Source organism: Abramis brama (genome assembly GCF_963993115.1).
Source record: "Abramis brama genome assembly, chromosome: 15".
NCBI lineage: Eukaryota > Metazoa > Chordata > Actinopteri > Cypriniformes > Leuciscidae > Abramis > Abramis brama.
In genome coordinates, this window is record NC_139977.1 from 12,681,769 (window position 1) to 12,701,583 (window position 19,815).

Below are 19,815 nucleotides of genomic sequence, written 5' to 3' on the forward strand. Positions count from 1 at the left end.
CCATGTACCCATCCTCTGATGGCTACTTCCAGCAGGATAATGCACCAAGCTCGAATCATTTCAAATTGGTTTCTTGAACATGACAATGAGTTCACTGTACTAAAATGGCCCCCACAGTCACCAGATCTCAACCCAATAGAGCATCTTTGGGATGTGGTGGAACGGGAGCTTCGTGCCCTGGATGTGCATCCCACAAATCTCCATCAACTGCAAGATGCTATCCTATCAATATGGGCCAACATTTCAAAAGAATGCTTTCAGCACCTTGTTGAATCAATGCCACGTAGAATTAAGGCAGTTCTGAAGGCGAAAGGGGGTCAAACACAGTATTAGTATGGTGTTCCTAATAATCCTTTAGGTGAGTGTATATTGAGACAATAAAATATATTAATTTATTTAATTTATTTATATCATCTCTGAAAACATTTGGGCCTGAATATGTCAGGGTCAAACTTTTTTCGCTCTAGATCTATTAATTTATTTATTTTTTAATGTAAAAAATTCCATTTATACATAAAGTAACTTCAATATAAAATAATACACCCCTTCTACAATTAACATGTTTAATTTCCCTCAACTATGATTTCCGTGATAACGTGGACGAATTGCAGAATCCAGTCATAAAGTAGAATTTACCGGCCCGACCATCTCATGTGAAATGATGAAACGCTCACCCTGCTCTCTTGAAATGTTTCCCCTGTCCATCACCATATGTAAATCTCACCAAATATCACCCATCACCATTATCCCAGCAAATATATTCTTCTAAAGCCAGAAAGATCCAGAGACCTTTGAAATGTGAAGCAAATGGCAAGAAATTCAAGGCTGACAAAAAGACCATACTGGACAAGAGGCATATTGCACGGCCATATGTAACGCTCTCCCTGGGATGAATGACATCGGATCCTAAAAAAGAATTCAGGTCATGATCATCAACATCAATCCAAGATGCACTGAAAAAATCCCCTGTGAGATTGAACTGAACTGATGTTCAGTTAATGAACTGAAGGACACTGTTAAAGATCATACACTCATTCAAAAACAGACAAGATCACAGTGACATGCAATGGACTGATTGCTTTTAGACAAGACTATATTGCATTTGGACCTGCGTAAGAACTACCCAACACAGTAAAGGGACATTGAGGACGACAGACTATATGAATTCATTACAGCAAGAAACTTTTTTCCCCGTTTAATTATTGATTTTACTAAAATATTACTCCACCTGGTACAACACTGCACTTGCAATGCGAATGAAACACGAGTCACGATAAAACAGCTCAAAGACTTTTAGACGCAAGCTAAAACGGCATGGTTGCTTTAGCAAATGTGTTTATATCTCACGTTTGCTTTTGTTACTTACCACTATTGGTTAGATTTAAGGTAGAGTAGTGTACATTATTTTCAAGTGCGAGCGAGCATTACTGGATGAATCAGCATTTTCGAACTAATCTCTTCAATGAATGATTCAATGATAAATACATATTATTAACAATCACTTGTCGCCACCTAGTGGTATAACGATGTAATCGATACATTCATTATTTGAAGCGCTAAGTTACTTTCAAAAGATGATTTGCTCTATTTTGATCGCTTTCGTAGACATCAGTGCTTATATCTGAACTATAAACTTTTATCCCAGTACTTCTGTGATCATTTGAATATTTGTAACAGAAATAATTACACTGTGTGATTGAAAAGGCTGTTTGTGAAGCGGTTTCATACCTATACGTGACAACTGCTTTCTCTGGCTCAGCGGCAGTGCCAACCAATGCCACTTTGGAGCCATTGCAGATCTGAATGTTCCGGTGTGATTTTGTCAACCGTTTAATAGACACAGGCGAATCTTTGTTACTACAGAATAAAATTGCATGGGTGTTTGAATAAGATCGCGATCTTTTACCGATTAGTCGTGCAGCTCTAACAGGCACGTATTTCCAACGGTTAAATATGTCCGTCTAGCACGTGTTTACATTGAAAAACAATGGAAAAGTAGCAGAATGGAATAACAAAAATGTGTTCTGTGTGATCGGCCCCTTCCTGGTGTACACAACGGCTCTCTCTCAATACACAACATGCTCTGAACTGCAAGTGGCCCGGATCCAAACCTGCAAAGATTCCTGACACTTCAAAGAGCTGCACAGCTGGATGGCTCCCATTGTGGGATGACACTATATCGAATCGCCAGCCCACCACCAGAAGAAAGTGGACCAGGGTGGGACGCTTCATTAAGGCAGCCCCACTAACAAAAGACGACCCAAAGTAGCAGCAAATCAGTATCCATTTTGGATTGTCTGAATTATCTCAAACATTTACGCACATTATTTGTTGCCGTTTTAATGTGCTGGCAGAAGACTACTATGTTAAGAATTACATCATTCAATTCAGAGCTTCACAGAAAACAAAAATAGTTTAGCATTGTATACATGCTGTTCTTGTAGGAGACGGATGTTTACCTCCAGCTATCTAGGTTTTCTTACCCAGAGCCAAGCTCTCAAAATAACCTGCAAATTCGAGCTCTTTCTGACCTAGCTAGCACACGACCCCAGTTTTAAGATTGTAATCACACTCCCTTGCTGCCACATCATTGTAGCCTTAGAAATTCTCGAATTGTAAAAGACGTTACAGTTCAGAGTACATTAGCAAACACTGCTCTGACTCCCTCTGCTCTGCTAGTCCCGATCGATTCCTACCTTTGACACATCTTCCTTGGTCTTCCTCAAGGAGATGCATCTGTTTCTCTGGCTTTGAGATGTACTGTTGCTATGCAATCCTTACAGCGAAAAGAAAGGGTTGTTTCTGCTGTTGCTCTCTCTCTCTGTGTCTCTCTATCTCATGCAGGTAACTCTATTTCATGGAGCGTATCATCTCACAATTCGTCAGCTCTCCCCACACAATCTCAAAATGAGTCCAGCGCTCCCGAAATAATCTTGAGTCATTTGCATAAATCCCAAACAAATACAGAAGAAATGACTTCTAAATATTTGCTTTTATCCATTTCAAGGAGAGAAAGACAGAGGGAGAAGCTAGACATAGAGAGATGGGGAGAGAGAGAGAGAGAGAGAGAGAGAGAGAGAGAGAGAGAGAGAGAGACTGACACCAAGACAAGAAAAAGGGATTGAAAAGGCTTGTTGTTTTCTCACCCCGATACACCTCTCTAGGCTTTTATATTGTCTGGATGGTGAATTTAAGTGCAGCGTTTCCATGACAACTCTTCTTTGGACTTGTCTTTTCTTGCAAAGACTTTGTTCATGTGGTGTGAACTGGCATCGCACTGACAGAATTTAGAGTAGTCGGATAAATCTTACGGAATGTCTGAGTCGAAACAAAGAAAAACAAAATCATGTTTCTTAAGGAAAATAAATCCTTTTAGGAACAGTGATATATATATATATATATATATATATATATATATATATATATATTTATATATATATATTTATTAGTATTTATTTTATATATATAGAAGATGTTAGAAATAGAAGGATGAAAATAAGTAATAAAAGTAATAAATATAAATAGAATAAATAGAATTTGGATGGAAAACGTCACAAAAAAATCTTCATATTCTATTTGCAAAATACTGCTTCATAGCTGATTTAATAGAGCACACGAAATCTGCATTTTCTAAATGCATATTATTGATCTTTGAACAATTCATCCGTGCATATGATTCATTCTTAAAAATGGTTTGACAACGTAATGTTGAATCAATATCATAAATGGACCTTCTGGTGACGTATACAGGACTTTTCCAATATTAAGTCTTTTCCTCCATTGCATAATTCCACCTAGCAAGACCAATAAGTACCATCGCCTCGCTTTCGTTTCGCCATGTTTGAAAGCTGTGTACGAAAGAGCTTCTGTGCTCCTATTGGTCAACTTCACAGATGCGACGTAACCCGTTGTAGAGGACCGGGAAAAATAAAAAAATGCTAGTCTTTCTGTCGTGAAATCGTGAAGCATCACAGACGTCAGTTGTCGTCCACTATCACACTATATGAGATAAAACGATCGACACTTGCATCCCGACGCCCATAGAGAGCCTAAGTCCCTCCCCTCCGCTTCCGGCTCATGGGACCTTACTTCGGAAAAAAGATGTATGGTAGTCAATGGAGAGAGACAACTTATCTTTTTATTCCGTCTGAACTGTGCCCTGAATTACACATATGATGTTTGTCAATTTAAAAGATAATTATGAAAGTCAAGAAAGTCGCAGTTTGTCATAAAACAGAAGAGTAACATTTAGTTTTATGTGAAAATCGCTCAATGAACTACATCTCTCGTCTCGCACTATATGTACGTCACCAACATGGCTGTCCGTTGCTCGTATGTGTGCAGTCTGGTACAAAACACTCAGTCATGACGGCGTAACGTTACGATTATAACGTAAGACTATAGAAACAGACAGACGTTAGCTTCAGTGAAGTTAGCTTCATTCATTGAGAGCAAAGGTATGACGTCACACGTGCGCCTTTTGGGTTTGTAGTCTCTGTAATTACGTATTTTCACAGTCTTAAACCTCAACAGTTTTACATCAAACTGCGACTTTCTTGACTTTAAAATGTATATTTTAAATTGACAAACATCATACGTGTAATTCAGGGCACAATTCAAACGAGATCAAAATATTTGTTGTCTCGCGCCATTGACTACCATACAATATTTTTCCGAAGTAAGGTCCCATGGTGGTCGACCGGAAGGGGAGGGACTTAGGCTCTCTATTGTCATTTACGAAACACCACGACACCTTATGTCAAATGGATCGAGGCAAAATTGGGCTGATATTGTGTAGTCTGAACCCAGCATAAGGACGGCCGTTTATTGCACAAAGAATGTTCTTGATCACTTCTCAGTTTGTCCACAGACCTTATATAATCACTGGTAATAAATTAGTTAATAGGTTAGTTTGAATTCAATAGGACAAAAATGAAAGGCATGTTATGATCTACGGTACCACAAGTAAGCAATATCTGTATGACAGATTAAAGAGCGATCACTCCATTGTGAGCTTCATTAAACAGCACAACTTGTTTGCATGAAAAAGGAGAGTTTATGCTGCTGCGCTAACAGTGGTAAAGCTTGGCAAACACTGGCGAAAAAGCGAAGTCATTGTCCTCTGAGTTAATGTGTGTTCTTTCAAACTGTCAGCGAACATTTACGCCAGCACTCTTTGAGTCTTGGCTGATCACCTTCTAGGACAATAGGTTTTTTTGGAAAGCACATCTAAAGAAAGTGCAACACGACAGTTTTCTGTAGAAGCACACCAAACAATACAAGAGACAGAGCCACAGAGCTCTATTAGAACACTTCATATCACACACACACACACACACACACAGGACAACTACAATCACCCACACTGGTAAAACAACAGAAAATGTGAAACATTTCAGAGCACACAAAGCATCATGGGGTCGAGCATTAAGGGGGTGGTGGGGTTGGGGGATGGAATAATTACATCAAAGTCATATTCCGATTCCTTGCGGAAGCAGAATTCTAAATGAGTTCTCAAAGACGCAAAACATGCTGACCTAATTAGGCCCCTGAAGTACACCATTTTTTTTTACTAGTTATCTCTGCATTCTTTTTGCTTATTATCAGCAGGGAATGTGGCAAGTACAGTGGCGTATGAATCACATACACCAAAAACACTTGCCATCATCAGGCAATTTCATGAGGTCTTTCAATGTGTGTTTTTGGAAGGAAGAAGTATCTAATATAATGGAGGGATGATGTGAGAAAGACAGTAATGGATAATGTGTGTAATAATAGTGGAGGAGGTTTTGGAAGGACTGAGCGGACAGAATCACAGAGCACTGGCGTGTATTCGCGGGTAGCGGCTTGGCAGCCAAAGTGTTATTGGAGGCTGGATCCAACCATTATTAACACATTAGGAATGTGAGGTACTGAATAGGAAAGCTAATTAATGGAGCAACACGGATGAGTGTGTGAGCTGACGGCTTTGTTCATGTGATTATGCCTGTGCACTGTCAATGAGTGCCGTCAGTTCATCAAGAAAGAAAAATGTTGTAACCGAGGATTTGTTAGTAAATAAATAAAATTGGAGGCTTATATACTATTGCAATACTTGTGAGTTGTGAATTATAAAATTTCCTGTTTGAGAGGATAGTTCACACAAAAAATGAAAATACTGTCATCAGTTACTTACACTCATGTCGTTCTAAACTCATAAAATTTTGCACCACAAATAAATATTTGAATGAAACCTGAGAGGTTTCGGTCCCAACATTGACATTTCATTCAACCAAAAATGTCAAGCTCTAAAAAGGTCATAAAGGCATCAAAAAAGTAATCCATGCATCCCATTGCAAATTTTATGGAGCAATGTAACAAAAACAAAACAAACAATAAATCTTTATTTATGACCACGACACATGCATGTGGTGTTAAGGCAAAAGCGGACATTCTAATTAATTATTGCTGCCTTATAAGATATCTTTTTTTTTGGCCAAATTCCAAGGCAACATCATATGTATCCTACTTGGAGAAGGCCATCCCACAATGCACTGAATTGGTCTCAGTCAAAACAAAAAATATCCAAGATGGAGGACAAATTTTGTTTAAGAATAGATTAAAAAGTATTGAAAAAAATAGTTCAGTGTGTAATTAAAATTGACTGTTTAAAATTGTACTGCCTTTTTATGCTTATTAAGTTAATTTATCCGGTAGCCTCTCACAGTGTTAGCTTAGCGACATGCTAACTCCACTTAAAGTTCCACTTGAACTTTAAAAATCAATGCCTTTCGACATGCTAACTCCAAACTCTTGAAATCAATTCTGTGTTGTGCTTCAATTTGTATGAGTTTGTGATATTGGTCAATTGAAGTTGGTTTAGAGGCTGCCTTAGAAGGTAACTCTCTATGTAGGCAGTATATAGCAAGGCAGTTGACTAAGTTTTGGACTAAGTTCTGTTTTTCACAATTCTCTCAAGGTTTGGTCTTCTCTGAGATTGCTTTGATAAGGCATGCATCCCACCCCAACAATATATTCTTATACCATATGTGGCATCGAGATTTCATTTTGCTTTTGTTATTGAAGTATGTATCTATCAATTTCAGACCAACTCTCTCTTGCCTGGTGGATCAGAGTGAGAAAATAAATCAAAAAGCCAGTGGAGCCGGCAAATGCAGCTGGGTCAAAGGTCACAATGATGTGCAGAAGCAGACTGTCCTCAAATGAAACCCTTTTTTCTAATAACACACAGACGACTCCAGGGCTGCAATAAAACAAGCAAACCCATATAGACACTGTCATCTCTTATATGATTAAACATGAACGCAGGAGATTGGCTGTGGCCATCTTTGACTCGCTGATTGTGGCGAGATTGGTTCCTGTGATGCCTACTTTGCTCAGAAGATGAAAGGCTAAAATTATCATAGAGAGGATGCAGATAGCGCTGGATTCACAACCGTGCTAAAATCGGAATGCAGAGGGTGACCAGGACAAATGTAAAAAAGGAGGTTTCAGTATGAAACAAGAGATGAAGTGGATTATTTTCAAAGTGTCAGAAAATTATTTTCAAAAAAGACACATGGGTTCAGACCGCATGCCCGCATTTCACCATGCAGCTTAGATTTGTTAGTGTGCATATAGTTTCTGTGGATATTTAAAAGGAAAAAATATCTAGTGAATAAACATTTGCAGAAATTCCTTAGGTTCTGTTATGTTTGTTGGTAATGTATGCCTTGTGAATTAAATGTATTATTTGCTTATCTGGTAAGAGCTAAAAGAGAAGAATTTAAGGCTGCATAATGATTATGGTTACAGTGCATTCCATGTTTATCTAATCCCATTGATTTCTACTTACAACTTTTTTTGTGTGATTGAGCATTGTAACCTATAATTCCTTGAGCAAATGAATGCAGTGGCCAATCAGACAGAACTACAACACTTCCACCTCAACAAATCAACAAAGCACACAGACACAGTGTAAACATTTTCTTATTCTTACTTTTCTTTGCAGTTTAGACGGTTTCATTGATTTTTACAAATGTGTTCGCAAGAGACCAGAACTTGCGCTTAACAACGGGGATCAAACAGTTGCATTCATTTTACTGTTTTGGATTGCTATAAAAAACATCATAAGTTATTTTTTTTATTACAATCACACAGCCTAGAAGAAATGTGAAGAAATTGTTGATTAAAAGGAAGTCTCCCTGTGTCCGAAACTCTGAATATGCATACTTCCCTACAATGTAGTAAAAGAAAAGCAGTATGTGAGACAAGTAGTATGTCTGAATTCCTGGTATTCATAAAACAGTAGGTGAAAAATACCTGGATGACCTACTACTTCCACCGAGATTCTGAAGTGCGCATCTGATGAACACTTCACTATCCCATGAGGCCACGGGAGAGGCAGCGTAACTGACGCCGGTTAGTAACAAAACAGTGACAACATGGCCAATGAAGTATGTCCGAATTTCATTCATACTACACATATTCATACTACATAGAACATACCTTTTAATGGTCACAAAGTAAAAACCAAATGTAGTACCTACTAGACATTAGATGCAATTTCAGATGCAGCTTACAACTACATTTAACTTTTTCTGAAGAATATAAAGAAAACTCAAACGCCAACAAAATGCAAGGGTGTTACAAGATAGGTGTGTGGTGTTGCTCTGGTGTGTTCTGGATGTCTCTGGGATTTTTTTCACTAGTTATTTTGTGCACCAAGTGAAAGCACACACAATGTGAGGTAGTATTTGTGTCCAGCAACGCAGTATAAATAAGAACGTGCAAAAATGTAATACTTATCATTAGTGGGTTTTTCATTTGTCTTTCATTTGCAAATACTAGGGGTGGGTGATATGCCGATAGACAACGATAAGCTGGATTTTGGATTATCGTCTCTATTACGCTCATGTGATGTTGCCAGGCTGTGCTGTCATGAAAGCTAATCAACTGAATGTGTTTTTAAGACTTACAAATTTATAACAAGTGTTTATAAACCATTCAAGTGCAATAAGTAGAACAATTTTCGGTACACTCGAAAAAATGCTGGGTTGTTTTAACCCAATTTTGGGTCAAATATGGACAAACCCAAACGTTGGGTTAAAAATGTAATTTAAAAATTTAACCCAACAGCTGGGTTTGTCTATATTTGACCCAAAGTTGGGTTGAAACAACCCAGCAGTTTTTAGAGTGCATGTGCACGCTGTCTGAGAGATGGTTTCGGAGTGCACACACCTGAAACGCAAGCAGATAAAGCCGCTGCTCATACAGCACGAGTACTGAGGTCTTTTTGCCGACTTACTGTGCTTGAGCGGTCAAATACACACACTTGTGTGTAAAAATGGCCGTCTTTGTGAGTCTCCTCATAAACAGTCGTTTATGTCTTAAGTGAACATAAACAGTTGTGAAAGAAAATGCTAAAAGTATATTGGTTCAGTGCATTATGTCTTAAAGTGACAGCAGCCTAACACACCTGGTGCATTCTGTGTCATTCTCAAACTTACGCAGTGGTTCTCAAACTTTTTTGGTCAACCCGATTTTTTGGATTTGGTGTTTGGAGCCTCTTTTTAAAGGCTATTCATGCACTTGAACGCAGTTGCAATGGCTGTTTCCTGTTTTTTTGTTGTTGTTTTTTTAGAAAATCACTCACTGCTCTTGACTGAATCACTTTTGTAACTTTAATAAGAATAAATGTATATATAATTTGCACAGATTGAGACTATGCAGTGTTTTTTTGTGTGTTTTTTTTTTTACATTTGACTTAATTTATGTGGTATTTCTTATTTCTAGGACATGAAGTTTTTCAGGTAGGTCCATTTGTTGCTTTGTTCTGTTGTGGTTTTTGTCCTATTGCTTTTAATTTGTTTCTTTGTGTTGACTGTTTGTCTTCAATAACAGTTTTTTGTTACTTATGTTAGTTAGACTAGTATTAGTTTATTTGAGCAAAAAGCAAAAGCAATATTATCTATATCATGATATACTATATAACGATAAAATCATAAAATAAAATTACTCATTTCGTGATATTCAATTTTCCTCATATTACCCGCCCAAATACCAAATATAAATACCATGAAATATCACATGTAAATGCATTTTTATATGTGCTGGTTACATAACATAAATAAGAGCAAACTCAATAACGTGCCTTTACTCGAAAAACATACTATTCGGATATAAGCTGATTGCTTAAGTTGATTTCTAGGTACAACAGACATAGACATAGGGATGACAGCTTGTAGAGTTTAATGCAATGCAAAAACAACTGCATGGGAAAGAGATTAGTGCTGTAAGGTATCTGAATTATGTGCGTCAGAGGGATAGACTGAGATAATCGTACCGGGTGCGCCCTGACCCGGTTTCAAAGAAACTAGTGGAAAGGCTATGAACCGTGCTTAATATAAAACCTCTGGAAATATACTCTCATAGACAGATTAACTCATTTAAAGTCTCTGGCTTGACAGATAGATGATATCCTGCATTAATCACAATAGGGCCATCACAGAGGCTACCCTTGTTTCCTGTTGATCTGCTGCACTAAGTGGCTTAGACAAACATTTCTAATCTTGCGTTCCGTGACTAACAAACAGAACATCCAAATTTCTTTCTGGAGGTATAAATAACTGACTCATACTAGTCTGCGGCCATGTCACAGATCACCAGAGGCACGTATCCGTCTGGACAAGAGGATTGTAGAAGTGTGGATGGATCTCCCAGCTCCTGGGGCATCCCAGATCCATCTCACTAGTCAGTGATCCTCTGTCCAACACAGGGATGGGTAACGTGACTGGGTCTGCCATGTAAAAAGTCGTCATGAAACGAAAATTGCGACCGACTTTTCTTATCTATTGTGGTTTTCGAGGGAGGAAGAGAAAAAAAATCCTTGACTTTGCTGTACCAAATTATTTAATGAATCAGAGATCTAGAATACAATTCAAGCCGTGGTGAACATGGTGATGAGGTTTTTACTAACTGAGTTCATAAATTCATGGGTTCATAACAAACTGAAAAAAGTAAGCAGGTCTGTAATTTGGCCTTCAAGAATTGAAGTACCTTTCAAAGATCCAAAGTGTTAAATCATTAACATCATTCCTCATTGTCTGTGGCAAGTTTATTACTTAATATGAGCAATAGTAAGAGTGCCTTAGGAAGCACCAATAATTAAAGCTGTCAATTAAAGTATCAACATCTGAGGATGAAACTGCATGTCAGTTCGAGGTTTCTTAATTTTAAAAGGAACGTAGGAGTGGAATTTTCTGCAAAATCCAACCTGACAGCTTAAAATGTAACTTAATATTATAGGCTTACTGTAGTAAAATGGAATAAGGAACACAGCATTTTTATGTATTTGCTTCATAATGGAATTTTATTCATTTTGAACCAAAAAAACTCTTCTGCAGTGCAGCTTTAATTAAAGGGGTCATGAATTGAGAAATCATGTAAGAGCAATTTTCCATGTAAGAGGTTGTTGTACTATTAACACATCCTGTAAGTTTCAGAACTCAAAACTTCCTGGTTAATCCAAAAACAGCTTTTGTTGAAACCAAGCTCCAAAAACGACTGGCTTCGGTTTTTGTCACATTATGACGCAATAGCGCGTCGAAAGACCACCTCTGCAGAATCAGAGAGATGCAGGATCACTGCATCTAAAAATAACATTACCGTCTAAAGGATCCTAATGCTAGTAAAGTGGTTATTTATTTTTAACTATGTGAATGTCTCAGTAGAGCATTGTTTATTTGTTCGGGACAATTAACTGTGGATTTTTTGGTAAATCAGTCACAATTTCGGGGCAGGCTTTGCAAACAGACTTCTACTGTAAGATATGGACCCTAAAGTAATGCCACAACATCTAAGTAACTGTGTTAATTCTAATGCCTGATCTGTGATCAATGATTTCTGATTACGATTCATGTACAGTCAGATGTTCTTTCTCTCAAAATCATTTATTGCTGTTTATGCGTCAGTAAATCAAGCTAGCGACTAAAAAGTCAATTTCACATTGTTTCTCTTAATAGCATGAAAATAATCTGTTTAAATTGTGATTAAATTATATATAGAAAGCGATCAAAGAACGCTCCCTTTACAATTGCTGGAGCTGTCAAACATACAGCGCAAGTTTATCAGTGACTGAGCTCTGGACTCTCTCCAAAACTCACATTATAATCAATGACGCTGTCTACACTGCACAATGAATCTCTTATTTACATTGTGTTTGAACTGTTATGATGAAAGCATTCGTGAGTGCAGAAATCGCGTTGCTGAAATCGAGACATATCTGTCATTAGCTACAATGCTTATCGCCTCAACATTTCATGCAACATTCACAAATAGTTAATTTCGACAGCTGTAATAGTAAAAACGTAGTAAAGGTTTCAGAGTTCCATATGTAATACTTATTTCATATGCAGAGATGTAGGGCTGTCAACGAATATTCTAAATTCGAATATATATTCGAATAGTTTTAAAAAACAGAATTTCGAAGGTGAAAATTAATATTCGAATGTGGAACACGCCCGCGGTAGCAGAGGCGTGGCTGTCTGCTTTACGAGTGGGCGCGCTGCCTGAGGGGTCAGGGACAGGTCACAGGAGTCACACTGTCTGGCACTTTAGTAAAGGTTAGATACAGCAGTTTCATGCACTGCAGGCTTCCACTGGTTTGATTATTTACTGTTTCATGTCAAGGAAAAGTTCCATGTTTACCACAGCACAGCTCGATCGGAGCGTTCAATGTCGGTTCTATATACTGTAAAACTTCAATTAATGTCAATAATATTTGTTTCAATCACTGAATGAAGCCTGCTATATTTGTGACAAGAGTCGCGACCTTAAATTGCTTGCACAAAACTCTTGATCAGCACTCAACATTTGTTTATTGTTGTTGTTCATTTAAACCGTTATGCGCAGAGAGTGTGAGTGTGAGGGCGAGAGAGAGAAAGAGTGCCTGCGAGTGCGAGTGAGCGAGCGAGCGAGAGTGAGGTCTGCGGTCTTGGCCATTAGTTGATTTACTTGTTTTTGTGTAGGTAATACGTTGTCAAATATGTTTAAACTTAAATAAACTACCTATACAAGTAGTTATGTCTCTTTGTATTAATTTGTCCTGTTATTGACGTAATGCGCGTCATTGACAAAATGCGCAACCAGATGTTCGAATAGTTCAAATATATGTTTAGAGGGAATATTCGAACGTCATTTTTGAGCAATTTTGACAGCCCTGCAGAGATGTTAACCAATCACAGCAGTGGGCATTTACACTTAAAGGTGCTCTAAGCGATGTCACATGTTTTTTAGGCCAAAACATTTTTTGTCACATACAGCAAACATCTCCTCACTATCCGCTAGCTGCCTGTCCCCTGAACACACTGTAAAAAAACGCGGCCTCTGTAGACACCCCAGGCTCCACAAACGGCAACAAAAACAAACTGGGCTAACCCGCACCACGAAACATAACAAACTGTTCCAGCCAATAACCGACAAGAAGGATTTGGGGGTGGGGTTTGGAGGGTTAGTGCGTGGATGAGGAGGAGGGAGGGTCTAGCTAGCCTCCGTTTTGTCTACCCAACATCACTTAGAGCACCTTTAAGACTCACAGCAGACACGCCCCTTTCAACAGAGCGTTCAAATCAGAGGGCTATAATCAGGGTACAAAATGGCCTTTCACTTTTAAATTATGACCATTTTTATGTAACAATCATACTAACATTATAAGTGCACCTCAGGAAACATTATAAAATAAAATACAGTTCATGACCCATTTAAAATAAATAAAAAACTCACTTAAAATATAGGAATAGGACAAGATGTAATAACTACAGTATGAGTATGCCCTAAAACATTTGCTGACAAACAAAAAACACCCTATTAAAAAAGGCGATTAATAATGTAGTAAACTTTTAAAGCATAGAATAAAAAATAAAAACCTAAAATCAACCGAGCTGCCTCCTGTCTGCCTACAATCTACCTCCTGCCTTTCACTCTTTTTCTTGAACTGTGAGCAGATTTACTTCGGGAATAATGAATATGCCTCCAGGGGCCGAAGCTAAAAAATTTCGTTTCATGAATAAATTGAATGGAGTAGCCAGGGGGTGTTTGGCTTGGCAGCAGCGCTTACCGGGAACCAGTCAATAACAAGCGGGACCCGCTCTCCATCTAATGATCCAGAGAGATTACATGCAGACCGTGATACAGCAGCAGACTGCTGGAGTTTACTTTCTCTTCACCCATAATGCACCTCTCTGTTAGAGAGGTCAGAGTGCTAAGAGAACAATCATTTAATGCTCAGGGCAAAGAAATAGAGATGCTAAAAATAGAAATTCAAGATCTGGGTTGTGGCTTTCAACTAAGGAATATAAGAGAAAAAGTTGCTATACCAAATTGTTTTATTGTGCATCATCAGTAACATATAATGAGCTTTTAATAGAGACAGGTCCATAAATAAGCTGAAAAGCTTTTTTATTTTTTATTATTCATTGAAAATGTACTTATAATTGCAAGAGAATACTATGGAAGCCCATTTCTGCCATTTGAGAAAATGCTTTGGTAACTCATAATTATGAGATAAAAGTCAAAATTATGACATACTAAGTCATAATTATGTAATAAAAAGTCAGAACTGTGAATAATTCAATTATGATGAATTCAAAATTATGACATACTAAGTCATAATAACTGAGGTAAGAAGACCTAAATCTCTTTTTTGTGTTCCACAGAAGGCAGAGTACAACTCAATTGACATTTTTGGTCAAACTATTTCTTTAAACACATACAGAGATAAACTGCCTCTTAGTCCCCCTACACCTCAGTAAAGGCTTTTACCCATAGACTGTAATTCCCTGCAGAGTTGGCCCTCCATTGTTAGTTGTTAGGGGCCAGAACTCAGAAGCTTTTGTCTGGCTGGTATTGGGTGGCTTGATGCTGACTGGGGGGATTGCAGTAAATATAAAGAGGCGTTTTGCTGAGTTCAGGTACTGAAGCAGCACTACTCTTCACTGCAGTGGTGGAGAAAGGTCTATTCCATATGGATACATAAATAACCACACAGGAATCAGCGAGGAAATAAATCGGTCTTGATTTACGGCCATGCATCCGCAGCAAACAAAAACGCAAATGCAAATAGGATCGAGAGCAGAGCGGCACAGGATCTCATAGGTTAAAGACAATGTTGAGGAATCACTAAAAGAAGCGGCGCTACTAACTTCACTACATTTTTCAGTGGTGTGACAGTAGTTCATCTGTCTAGTTCAAATTAGTTTTTCTTTAACAATGTAACATCACTATGTGGCAATTTTTATGCCATATATATATTTATAATAGGGGTCCTATTATAATTATTTACATTTTTAACTTTCTTTAGTGTGTAATGTTGCTGTTTGAGCATGAAAAACGTCTGCCAATTACCAACGCATAAAGTCACTCCAAGCGACTGAAATGCCTCGATTGTAGTCTCAAGTTTTCTTTCAGGAACATACACTTAACAGTATCACCATTAAAACAATTCCCGCCCAAGGCATATGCTAAATAAAGGGGTGAGGCCTGGTTGAGTTGCATTAGAAGTGTGTTATGGTAAGGGCGTGACATTTCCAAAACACGCGCAAAGATGTTGACCAATCACAATACAGTAGTCAAGCTGACGAATCAGAGCACATTGCACTTTTTGGAAGAAATGGCTTTATAAAGACAGAAACTACAAAGTGTTGCAGACAGACTGGTAAGACAGCTGCTGCAACAATGTAAATTATGTGAAAAATAAGGTGTGTTTGAACATTTAGGCATGAAACCTGTTGTAGTAGACCCCAAAAACAAAATCAAAACTTTGAAAAAGGGCAAAATAGGTCCTGTTTAAAATTCTGCTGTTCATCATCATTTTAACATTTGGTGTATTTGTGTTGTTGTTGTTGTTGTATTTATGGTAAATGTATGTGTTTAACAAGTGTAATGTCACCTGATTTAAGATTTTATTGATTCAAGAACCATGACAGTTTTTGTGCCAGAAAAAAATATGCCTATGATTAAATACTTCTGGTGAACCTAACTAGTTATCTTAAAGAGAAGTGAGAACGTGAATGCAGTTAAATCTATGTGAAGATGGCATCTTAGCAAGCTACAGTTTCAAAGTAGTTTCCCCAACACTGGCTAAACAGCATTACTGGACTTGGGCTTACAGTTATTCTGATCCACAGAGACTGATCCATGTCAGTTGTGAATATCTGCAGTTCACAGTATGACTAAGCAGCTGTGAGAGAGAGAGAGAGAGAGAGAGAGAGAGAGAGAGAGAGCATGTCTGTGAATGTGGCATCTGGTCCACATTAATGGGTCTGGTTGTAATCGCTCCTGCAGTAGCTTACAAATCCTTTAACATCAGTATCATGGGCATCCTACACACTGGCACTATTTGTCTCTATTACAGGCAACATCTGCGACCATCTGCATCTCTAATACAGGTTTATTGTGCCCATAAGCTGTAAATGGAGACAAAATGGAACGTTTTTGTATTGGGAGTATGAGAGAAGCACGACACGTCACACACACATCACTTTTCAGATTTTCTCTATTTGCACTGCCAAATTAGTTGACTTGACATCTCGCCAGTCTCAGAATGTCCAAGCTACTATTTTCCAAGCAAAAAAAAGAAGACCACAAACTAGGGGTTGCCACGATACCAGATTTTCACTACATGATTATCATGGCCAAAATAATTTGCGTTAATGATAATAAGGCAGTTGTTAGGCTGCATCAATTAGGTCAACCGGGACCGGTTGTACTTCTTGTTACATTAAAAGAGGAATGGCATCTACACTTATATTAGTCTGTCTGTCTCATTCTTATCCTGAGGTTATCGTAGTCAGGTAAGCTCAGAATCCAGTGCATATCCAGACCAAATGGTGGACCTGCCCGCTGAGACGAACAAAACACAGCCCTGAGCGAAGACCATGACAATTAAACGGGCTCTAGGAGCAAATGAAATCCCTGTGAAATCCTCATCGACTAGACAGCCATCAGCAGAGATCCTCAGTGAAGAACCAAACAACCAGAACCAAGAGAACTAGACTCTGCATTGACACCTATGGCCAGTTATGAACACACCATGCTAGGAACACAACACAGTTTCATCAGTCATTGATAAGCCATTCGTCCACTGCTGGCTAAACGACAGCTCTGCTAGACAGACTACAACTCCTCCTCCCTACAAATGCTGGCATGACATATCCCAATCTTCAAACAGGAGATGGATGAAATATTTTGAATGATATCAATTCACAATCTGACTTGTGAAAAACTGGCCTCCTGACTGAGCCTGGTTTCGCCCAATGTTTGTTTCTCCATTTCTGTCACCTGATGGAGTTTAGGTTCCTTGTCCCTGTCGTCTTTGGCGTGCTTGGTATAGGACACTTAATATTCAGCAATATTAATGATTTGACTGTATCTGTATAAACCACTATATATAACACATATACATACACTATATATACATATATACCTACTAGACAAGATCCGAAATCTCACATCATCTAGTAGGTACTACATTTGGTACGAAACCAACTTCATGACCGTTGAAGAAAGTGTTTTATATATTATGAATATGGGTAGTATGCATGAAATATGGATGTACTACATCCGTCATGCTGTCACTCTGATGTGACCTACAAGCATCAGTGTCATCGCTTCACTGCCATTCACAAATCCTCTACCGTGGCCTCATGAGATAGTAAAGATCTCATAAATCAGATGCGCACTTCAGGACTTCAGCGGAAGTAGCACTTTTCGCCAACTGTTTTTTCGAATACTATGAATTCCAACACACTACTCATTTTGGCATACTATTTTTTACATACTATATAATAGAAGGGAAGTAGACATTCGGACATTTAGAAGACAATTTTTAGTAGACATTTTACGGAATCCATGAATTTGCGCGGCAGTAATGGCTACTCACTGCATCATTTTCTCTTTTCCATTTTATGACAGGTGGCAATCAGCATTAAGGTGCAATTCCACAACTTACTATGTTGGAGTGTCAACCAGATAGTTACTGGTGCTGGATTATTTATGATATTACCGTGAGTAGTATTAACATTATATCAATTTTTAAAACATCACAGTATTATCAATACAGGTATATTGCAACACCCCTACCACAAATAATATTTAATTGTATAATAGAACAACCTGGACATGCTAAATAACACAAATAATCACAAAAAAATACAAAAATAATTATATTCAAGGGCGTATAAATGATGATGACAAAATTTTAATTCTTGGATGAAATCGGAAATATATTCTGCCAGGGTTCTCTCAGTTTTCATTTAGTGGTCTCTTGTGTTTCCACTGTGACCACACATGCTAATGTGCTATCCTTAACTGGGAACATTAGCATGTGAAATTGAATAATCATCAACCCTCCTGGCTGAGAAGATGATGGCGTTACTCCACTGACAGAGCAGAACAGCTGAAAAAGTCATCATGGAATTAAGAAGACTTTATCACAATTATGATGTTCTTTAAATTACACAATTTGCCACACTAGCAAAAGTTTTAATTGCCTATATTATAGCATAATACTAATAGCATACTAGCATACTAATAACATAATATGAATAGCATACTACTATACTACTCTGTTTCTGCAGTATTACAATTGCCAAAATGCACAATATCTATCTATAAATTACAGAAACGTCTGTCTGTCTGTGTGTCTGTCTGTCTGTCTGTCTGTGTGTGTGTGTGTCTGTTAACCGCATATCTCTCGAACCGTTCTCTAAACATTCTGACATTAGAGGGTTGTATCGGTCAAAGAAGCCCCAAGAAGGTTGTGGTTTAAAAATAAACATTCTGACATAAACACTCAGTCAGCTACACTGTTTACTTCTGAATATTATAGTTTGGTTCCAGAACGTGATAAATCCATTTTGATTAATTTGAGTAAAAATGTGTTTTCTTTACCAAGAAAGTGGCAAGATGAAAACCACTATTTTCTGTTTCAAACTTTCACATAGCATCTTTAGGTTATAATAACATAAAAAATTCTAATCCAGATTTTGATTTTCAAAGATCTATTATAAAAATGGATTATTTTCCCCAAAAAATGCAATAAATTCATGACACTTTTTTTTTCAAAATGCAATTAATCCATTGAATCAATATAAAAGTTATTTTTTATCATATTGAAACTGTTGAAATCAGCCATCGCTAAGAAATATCTCCTGAACTTTTTTGACGGCGATCAGCTCACAAAAACTGATTTTGCACGGGCACTTTGCACTGCTCCCTGAATCGACGCGCTTATTCATTTGTGGATGTTAACTGAATCTCTAAGTCAGCTATGCTGTTTACTTCTGAATATTATATTTCATTCTGGTGCGCTTAAAGTTATCGCTACTGTGTAATAGTAGCCTATGCTATTCACCAACTAAACATATCCTATTCAATGCGATCACAGTCTCTTTCACGGGCATCATTTGTAGTTGCCTATTCACAAACTGTTTCCTCAAGCATAGCGTTTTCTCGGAGTTCACTGTGTGCTTTCTACCATGCACAAATAAAAATGTCACTGAACTTTTGCTGTGTAATTGTAACAATGAGCACTCGAACACACCAAACCAACAATTATTCAAAACACACTCAAAAACTGATTTTGCACGGGCATATTGCACTAGCACTTAGAAGGTTGTGGTATACATAAACACTCAGTCAGCTACACTGTTTACTTCTGAATATTATAGTTTATTCACAGCCATCATTTGCTCCCTGAATTCAATGCGTTCACAGTCTCTTTCACGGGCACCAAACCAACAATTACTAAAAACACACACAAAAACTGATTTTGCACGG

The 19,815-nt window shown here is 37.8% G+C and overlaps 1 protein-coding gene across 3 annotated transcripts in view; it reads right to left on the minus strand.

Moving 5' to 3' along the window:
• Window positions 1–19,815, minus strand: part of ppp2r2bb (protein phosphatase 2, regulatory subunit B, beta b) — a 78,740-nt gene that overhangs the window by 14,847 nt on the left and 44,078 nt on the right. Inside the window, exon 1 of one of the 3 annotated variants that reach the window (XM_084137139.1) lies at window positions 2,697–2,976. The exons of the other annotated variants lie outside the window; for them this stretch is intronic. Within the exon in view, the coding sequence (XP_083993265.1) occupies window positions 2,697–2,736 (40 nt within the window). The 5' untranslated portion in view covers window positions 2,737–2,976. Of the gene's footprint in view, window positions 1–2,696; window positions 2,977–19,815 lie in introns of those variants that run through there. 3 annotated transcript variants of the gene reach the window in all.